The 8990-nt window shown below is 44.9% G+C and overlaps 2 protein-coding genes across 3 annotated transcripts in view; one reads left to right on the forward strand and one right to left on the reverse strand.

Moving 5' to 3' along the window:
• The window catches only part of brf1a (BRF1 RNA polymerase III transcription initiation factor subunit a), a 39209-nt gene that overhangs the window by 9601 nt on the left and 20618 nt on the right, over positions 1-8990 (forward strand). For both annotated transcript variants that reach the window (XM_053679361.1, XM_017463492.3), the window contains 4 exons: positions 669-741; positions 6671-6820; positions 8341-8434; positions 8752-8878. In XM_053679361.1, the coding sequence (XP_053535336.1) occupies positions 669-741; positions 6671-6820; positions 8341-8434; positions 8752-8878 (444 nt within the window). The remainder of the gene's footprint in view (positions 1-668; positions 742-6670; positions 6821-8340; positions 8435-8751; positions 8879-8990) is intronic.
• On the reverse strand, positions 936-5264 carry btbd6a (BTB (POZ) domain containing 6a). The gene is made up of 4 exons (XM_017463493.3): positions 4683-5264; positions 3963-4053; positions 3095-3213; positions 936-2675 (listed from the first exon to the last, which is right to left on the reverse strand). The coding sequence occupies exons 1-4, from the start codon at positions 5108-5110 to the stop codon at positions 1643-1645; spliced, it is 1671 nt and encodes a 556-aa protein (XP_017318982.1). The 5' UTR covers positions 5111-5264; the 3' UTR covers positions 936-1642.

Below are 8990 nucleotides of genomic sequence, written 5' to 3' on the forward strand. Positions count from 1 at the left end.
ATGTAGATATTTTCAGACTGCGAGGTAAATTAAATCACGTAAATATTAAGAAGTGGATGTAAATCGCATCACTGGTGTTTCATTTAAAATGAACGGTCGCTCGGTGAAGGCACGTGCGTCGTGAGGTGTCAGTGTCGCTAGATTTCTCTTGGACAAGTATGGATTCTCCCCTTTTAAATAAATAAAAAGCTTAATTTAAATAGTATTTAGTTAGAAACAGAGTGAAATTCATTGTGACAACCACATTAAGTGAATGAATTTGTGTGGAGGGAGCTGTCATGGTATACATGTTTCTACACACACACACACACACACACACACACACAGATCTATAAATTCCTTTCTTTTCTGGCCTGAGGAAGAGTTTTCCCTGTGGGGTCAGGAGTGTGTATGGAAACCCTCCCACGTTTACAAAGGTCATGACCTCTAACTCCTCCTCAAAGGAGTTCCCTTTAATAGGCCCAGATGGAGGGGAGTGTGTGTGTAGGTGTGTGTGGGCTGCTGGCGGTGTGAAGAGGTTAGAGTACTTCAGGAAAATAAAACAATATGAAGTACTTAAAATCTCGCTCAGGACTGAATCTGTGGTCTGGAGAAGAAACCCGTGTTTTCCTTGTTCCCCTCACTGTGATAACGCATTCTGCCCTCGTCCTGATTCTTGTCCTCTACAGGTCAACGTGTATGTTCTGGGAAGAACCTTCCTGGTGTTGGCCAGAGAACTCTGCATCAACGCTCCAGCCATAGGTAAACCTTTCATACATCTGAGGATAATTTAACACACACACACACACACACACACACACACACACGTGTCTGATGCATCATATGGACCAAAGAAGTCAGGTGTGTGGAATGCAGTGTTCACACCTGGCTGTCTTTTAATATCATCGTATAAAAAGTAGAAAAGCACACTCATCGGACCATTTAGATCCCCCGGGCTCGTTTAACATTTTATTTTAAGTAACGAACTGCTGATCTGCAACTTTCGCAGATATTTTCGCAACCCCCGTATTCTCTCAGCCAGCGTCAAGCTGTTAAGAAAATAAATAATAAATAAATAAAATACATTAGAAAGAGCCACGCTTTTCAAAGCAGTACAATCCAACGTCACAGTTCGCCAGTGAAAAGAAAAGTCAGGTGAGTTTAAATTAAGATATAGATAATAAAATAATCATTTTAAAGAAATCAATACGATTGAAGAGCATTCCTTTTGAAATTGTGGGAAGTCTTTTTTTTTTTTTTTTTTTTTTTCTTTCTTTCTGGAATTAAACCTTCTTAGACGCCAGTAATACTCTGAGACCGACCAGTCCAAATCCTCATGTGTAGAAGAATCTGAAGTGGGAATCTTGAAGTGGGAATCTGTCCCACCCTCCATCGTTGTTCCGTATCTCACCCAGACATCCTAGTGTCCTAGTTATGGAATTAGTCGTTGTCTAATCCAGGTCATCTCTAAGATAGCCTCTGAGATGGACTGGTTCAAATCCTCATGTGTAGAAGAAAACTTGAGGAATTTGCCCCCCCTTGTTTCTGTCCCAGTGTCGACAGTCCAGAGAATGTAATGACTCGTACCTCTCTGTGTCCTATTTCGTAATGTCCTAGTTATGTAATCCTGAAATCCAGGTCCATAATGGACCGGTCCAAGTCTTCACGTGTAGAAGACGAGTTCTGGAATCTGCCCCGCCTCCACCCCTGTCCCATTGGTGCTGTCTGACGAGCTCTGGAACTGGAAGGTGACTGTTCCGCAGCGGACCTCCGTCATGCCGTCTTGTCCGAAGTAGCTAAGCTCGGTTCCGTCCAAAACGGCGCTGACCGTGTAGAAAACGTCCGGTTCCACCTGCACCGGCTGCTCAAAAAACACGACGAACGCCAAACTCGAACCGTCCGATACGAACTTCGTCGACCTCTGTGCAAGCATCTCTTCTTGCCTCTTCAGCTCGATGCGGACGCCGTACTCGCATTCCCGTTCGCTGGATCCGTAAAGTCCGAGTCCGGCCACGAAAACGCGCCGATCAGCCGCGAACCTGATGCTGTCGCATCGTCCGTGGTATCGCCATTGATTGCTTCGGGACGCCGAGGAACGGAATCGTCTGCACCGCTGCGGCTCGAGCCCCGTCCTCGGCGACACGGGAAAATCCAGCCTCGGTTTCTCAGCTGCGGTGAACCAGAGGAAGATATCGCGCGTCTCCTGCGGAGTCAGGAATTCAAATTGTGCCACGCCATTAGCAAACTCTGCTAGCGTCATGGCAGGCAGGCGTAAAAGGTGAAGCGCTTCACCTAGGACGGCTCGCTTGTTCGAAGCTGTGGCACTCATGCCACGCCGCTGGCACTCTGCCTCAGCCCACGCCAGTGCCGCCTGCAGCACGGAGGATTCGTTAGCGTTTAGCGAGTCGCGTCGCAGGACGCTCTCTAGCGTACCCCAGTCGAGTTGGAGGAAGCCGTCGGATCTCAGCGCCAGCTCAGCCTGGGCGTCGATGACCCGCCAACAGCTCTGCACCAACTCGGACTCGTCCAGCGCACGACTGTGAGAAAGCAATGCAAAAGCGTTACCCGCCTCCAGCCTCGACTCCAGGAAGCGCACGCAAGCGCCGACCAGCGCAGACACAAGGTACTTCTTGGCTGCGTAGAGCGTCCCCATGACGGTCTCTGCCTCGAGCTCGATCTCATCGGTGTACAAGTACCTAGAAGGACAAGGGAGAGGAAGAAGACGGAGTTTAAAATAATAAAATCATGGAACAGCCCAGAAACATTAAAATGCTGCAGTGTTTCACAGTCCTCTGATGAAAACCACAGTTCCTGGCTGCACGGTTATTGCACCAAGAATTTTTAACATCATCCCGTTATAGGACAGGCTTTTTAATGAGCGTAACTGATGTGTTTCCGACAGATAGAAAAGTGATCACGGTGCCCTGAGCCTCATTCCTGCTGCTCTAAGTCATCTTTCCTACCCATTTCAAGGCGAATCACACATCAGTCAAGTCTAATAGCAGAGAAATAAGAGGGCAGATCCGCTGAGGCATTAGTGCTCCAGCCTCAATTGCTGGCTGGACAGCAGGGTAACGCTGTTATTTTTAAACCAGCGGTGATTAGGGAGTCTTACTTGAGCAGGATTAAAAAAGCAGCCGGTTCCACATCTGGTATCTGGATCTCGGAGTCTCCCTCGGCAAGGTCGCCATAAAACATGGCGCTGAAAACGGAGCTCCCGACAGCCAGGACGTACTGAACAGAAGAGAGAGAGAGAGGATGAATGAACAAATTGAATGAAACTCAGGCCTATTGAGGAAACTATGAACACTTTTTGTGATTTTAGAAGAAGCGATGCTCTTGGTTTTCTATTGGGCCTGATTTGGTTTCCTAGTGAAGAAAACACATCTGCTGAGGAGCACGTGGTGAAAGGGTGGAGCCGGAGACTTCCCGCAATCGAGTCAAATCGGGATCGGATCTCGTTTTCATTGCCATCAAAGCGTGGCCTGGTTGTTTTGGTCCACACCCAACAAGACCACACAGAGGAGGTTACACAGCAAATATACACATCAGAGACCTGAAACCGCCAGCGCTGTACACGCTGCTCATACACTCGCTCTGACGTTCACTTCGATTCGCTTTTCTGACGTCCCTCTCTTTGATACCTGACCGAATTAAAGGCATCCGTGTTTTCCGCTCGTGAAAAAGACAAAACAACAGCAGAGTCTCACATCTTGAGTGTTCCTTGCTTTACGGTTCAGTCTAGCTCCAGCGTCGCCTTACTACATACCCGTGAATAAAAAGTCGAATCGGAGAGGAAGCACCAGTGTGACGTCCGCGAGCGTCGTCATCATCATCAGCTATCTAGGTGTAATGTGGCGGTCTTCCTTTTCTCACACACGTCACCTGTTTCTACTCGGATCATCATCCAGACAGGACCGCCAATTCGACGATCCTGAAAGTTCCATTAAAGGTCGGTTCTCTTTAAAGCTCTTTGAACTAACCTTGTGTGCTGGAACTTTCTGTGTCGCTCCTGGCGGACCGACGATGAAGTGCACATCTGCCATGTGTTCGTTATTGAACATCACCGCGTTTCTGAATGGGGGGGGGGATAAGAATATTTTGCAATAATAATAATAAGAAGAGGTCAGAACTAAGAATCAATGCTGCAAGATCATAATAAGAAATACTACTAGCAGTGATTATATAAATAATTGCTAACTAATCTTGAGTTACTGTTTAAAAACTAATGTTAAAGATCATTTAAAATGAATACTTAAAACCAACAATATCTAACGGTAACAGAGATAATAAACAAATATAAATAATGGTACATAATTTTTATGTAATAGCATTAGTATTACTATTGGTATTAGTATCATGAGTATTAGTAATAATTGTTAGATGATAACTGAATGTTTATATATTTAGTACTAATTAGAATTAATAATGTTTTATTCATGATTACTCATAATATAATATAAAAAATTATAGATGCAAATACGTACAAATAGTATTAAGTAACATTTACTACAATATTAATACCTGGCTTAGTATTTTATGATGGAGTAGTTTTTATTAGAATATTAATCATTATTAAGTGAGAGTGGTTATGAAATTCAACACTGCCTAACAACAACAACAACAACAACAACAACAACGACATCATCATCATGAACAGCGAGGATGTGAAGAGTGAGTCTTAAGTGATGATTTCTCCGTACCTGTCGCGGAGGTTGGTGTGTGTGTGTCCCCGCTGTGCGTGTGTTTCCCCGGCGCAGTTCTCCGCGCTGCTCGGTGCGGTGCTGTCACTCTGCGCTGCCGTGCTGCGGCACTCCTCCTCGGGCAGAGTCAGTGCGGTGCTCCGGCTCTTCCCGGTGACCTCCTGCACCTCCGCGGCGGGTTTCATCTTCCTCAGGGACGCGGTGCCGGCGGCGGTCAAGCAGGTCGACGCTCTGCCGGAGCTCTTTGCAGCTTTCCTGGACTTTTTGAGCGCCGCCGGCAGCAGGAGGAAGAACGCGAGCCCCTTCATGATCCGGCCGTGATGTCCGCATGACTCCTCGGTTAGGACCGGAAAACTCCGCTGTCTGCTCCACTCTCCCTCCGCCGCCTCCAGCCGCACCGTCCCGCTCCCAAGCGCCTTACTCCTCATCGCATCGTCTTCGGGGACAAAAGTTAAAAAATAAATAAATAAATAACCTCCTTATAAAGTCTTATACATTAAAAAGTTAAGGGCGTTTCGTTATAAATGGAAAACTGCTTAACGGCTTTCCCGAATGCGGAGCTCCAGCGATATGACTGATTTTAGTGTTCGAATAGCCCCGCCCACTTGTCCCACCCACTTTTGATTTCACCAATCAAATGACATGCCACTAATGCGGTTGTTTGACATTGTGTACTGCGCAGTGCGCATGCGCGTCTGTCTCCGTCGGTCTGATGAATGTCAATGTAAACTACATTTCTAAACAGTAATAAGAATAATTCTATATTTAAAAAAAAAATTTTAAGAACATTGTGCACGACATACACACTAAATGAATAGAAATGTATTCTATGTATGTTCGTGTGTGTGTGCTTATTGGTAGTGTTTATTATTATTATTATTATTATTATTATTATTATTATTATTATTGTGTTTATTAAAGTAGTGTATATACGTTTACTCGCAAGGATGTTTGTGTTTATGGGTATAAACGTGTATGTGTGTGTATATACTTTGTAAAGCTATACAAGGTCTGAGGAAAGAGCTATATAAAATAAACTAATTAAAATTTATTATTATTGAACTATACTGGAAACAGATTTGGATCATTTCAAGCTCACCTAAGGTAGTACTTGTAAGTTGAATTGTTTTGTATTAATGTAATTTTTTAAATATAATTGACTCTTGTGTATACATATTTAATTTTAAAAACTATATAGTATTTGTATTATTTCATGTTCACTGGATGTTCCAAGCTTTGCTTTCTGATTTATGTACACACGCCCTGAGATCCACTAAAGGTGGAGGCATAATGCTTAAAGGATCCCATTAACGCCGAATAGATCATCGTTCACATAGCGATAGTCATTAGGTTGCTGCATTTAATGCCATCAGTAAATAGTTGTAAAATAGGTCAGTTCTGCTGTTTCCTTGCCACCTACTGTATATAGGCCACAATATGGGTCAGACCTGGATTTGTTTTTTGTTTTTTCAGACTTGCGTTGGAAACAAATGCATACCGTACCGTTTTCCTTATTTTTCCTTTTGTTCCTCTGTCCAAGTTTTTGCACACCTGCTCATTACGTTTGACTCCACAGGGTACAGCATGAAATCACGGTCATGTGACAGACGATGTCAAATGATGTGGGAATTGTGCATGAAGGATATGTTTAAAGTAGCCAACAATTGAATAAGATTAAGAGCTGTTTTGACCGGATACAATGCAATAGGATGTAGAGGCTATATTTCCTGTGTCATCATCCCCTGCATATTTAGATAAATATAACCTTAAGCTATTTGGAATTTTTTCGTGTTTCTTTAGATCAATCTAAAGGACATTTACCCTTTTCTGTTTCTCGGACCTTTATAATGTCATTCATGTCAATTTCTAGCAGTGTTCGGTTCCAGGAGAGGAAAGCCACAAGCCACACGTCTTTTACATTGACTGATGAACACTAAGACTAAATCCAACACCTGTTTGTGTGTGTGTGTGTGTGTGTGTGTTTGCAGATCCGTGTCTGTACATCCCCCGCTTCGCACACATGTTGGAGTTTGGCGAGAAGAGCCACGAGGTGTCCATGACGGCGCTGAGACTCGTACAGAGGATGAAGAGGGACTGGATGCACACGGGACGAAGGCCTTCGGGACTCTGCGGAGCAGGTAACCACGGAAACCCCTCGACCTATTGACGCCGACCTTTTTACGGAGGCGTCAGGTGGCGAAGAGTGCTGATGCAGACGTGTCGTGCTAACTACAACCTGATACGTGATCATCACCCTGATGTGTAAATGATACACATAATATCATTATACAAACTTTCGCTGCGTTTGACTGACACGGAGGCCACGCCTATTTCACCGGGACTGACTGACACACAGGCCACGCCTCCTTCAGCTTCCAGCTGCGTCCCATGCTTGAGTAGTTCAGGATAAATAATATTCAGTTGTTGCTGCTTTCCTAATGTACAGCTGTCTGTACAAGCTAGAAGCCAATCAGAGCAAGCCAGGAGCCTGTAAACAGCTGTGATTGGTTAATTGCGTCAAGCAAAAAATAGCGGGCGTGGCTTTCCACGCATTTAAAAATGACCGGCGCGGCTGGAAGTACTGCGCGGTAAGATTAACACGACTCGGACAGGATGCCGGTTAAACAGATCCATCGCCGTAGTTTTTATTTAGGTTTGGCAGTGCAGATTGTTAAATATTTTCCTATTGAAAAATATTTATCTCCATTATTCTTAGTTCATATACAGCCGTTCTACTTCACTGCCACTTGATTTAGATAACATGCGTAGAGCTGCTAATTTTATTGGACTTTCCAGGAATTATTTCCACACAGCATCGTTAATTATGTCCCGAACTCGTTGGGGGGGGGGAATAGCTTCTGGTTGGTTTGTCAATGTTTAATGTAGCAGTAATGAGAAAAGGAGATGATTTTATCTAAAAATACGACTGTAAATTATCTCTGTGGAGAGACGTTTTCTTTCTTTTTAAAAATAAAAATTTTAATAGCGCACACGTTTTATTTTATGATCTAGAAATACGTCCATCCGAATAGTTTCACCGTTGTGCTGTTTGAACAGCGCTTAGCCCGAGCGCTTGTTTAAGCAGTTCGAGGATGCAGGTTAGGAGTCTCAGCCGCAACGCTCTCGTGATTTTTCTCATCTCTCGCGTCGTACCCCTCTGAGCTCTAATGAGAATAAGTTCCCCCCCCCTCCCCCCTCCTTTCCTGTCAGTTTTTCGTTTTTTTTTATCTCTCTCTCCCCTGTCATCACTCTCTGTCCTGGTTTTCTGCCTGAATAATTCACACGACATTAATGTTTCAGGAGATGCTCAGGGATGGGAAGAGCCAGTTTAGGGGAGTGCACTTCATGGTGAGAGACCAAAGACAGGGCGAGAGAGATCCACGTAGAAGTCTCTAATAAAACCTGCCGTGTTCTCTAGGGGGCGGGGGGGGGACGATTTTCGAGCTAACGCAAAAGCATTGAAATATATACATTTTCCTCCCGTCTGATATGTTTTCCCCCACATCACCCACGTCCCCTTGGGGCTCCGTACTAATCTAACGTTTGTAGAGAGAGTTGTCAAATGAGCGTTGGTTACTGTAGTAGTTTTTGTGTCCTCTGTAGAAAAGCGGTCGTGTTTTTACTACATGTCTAACGTGTGTGTTTTTATGGTCCGCAGCTCTGCTGGTCGCCGCCCGTATGCACGAGTTCCGTCGCACCATCAAAGACGTGATCGGTGTCGTTAAAGTGTGTGAGGCCACGCTGAGGAAGAGGTCAGGTCATTAAACACACGTACACACACACCTGCCTGTATAAGTTATGGTACGTGCGTCTCCGTATCGACGTTAAATCTCTGAAACTTGATCCGCTAATCGCTACCCTCCATCATGTGACGCCGTCATTAACCCTTTCTAACCTTTAACGTGGAGTACCGATTACACGCCCAGGATTATAGCTACCCGGGCGAGCTAGATAAAGTTGCTAGATTTACATGCACACTAGTCGTAAGGTCACGTGGTACAGTACACGAAGCGTCGCGTACAGTTTCCACTACCGACATCTGAGACAGCATTTGTGCCATGATTGACAGGCTGAACGAGTTTGAGGACACGCCCACCAGCGAGCTGACCATTGACGAGTTCATGAGGGTGGATCTGGACCAAGAGTGTGACCCGCCCTCTTTTAAAGATGGACAGAGGAAGCTCCGGCTGCAGAAGGTCACTGAGATCCGAGTTTGTAATCTGATTTAACACACAGGTGACGTCATGCACAGTCGCTTAATAGAGAAGAAACAGAAAGAGCTCTGCCGGTTCTGCAGGCAGTCGTTAT

Source organism: Ictalurus punctatus, chromosome 3 (genome assembly GCF_001660625.3).
Source record: "Ictalurus punctatus breed USDA103 chromosome 3, Coco_2.0, whole genome shotgun sequence".
NCBI lineage: Eukaryota > Metazoa > Chordata > Actinopteri > Siluriformes > Ictaluridae > Ictalurus > Ictalurus punctatus.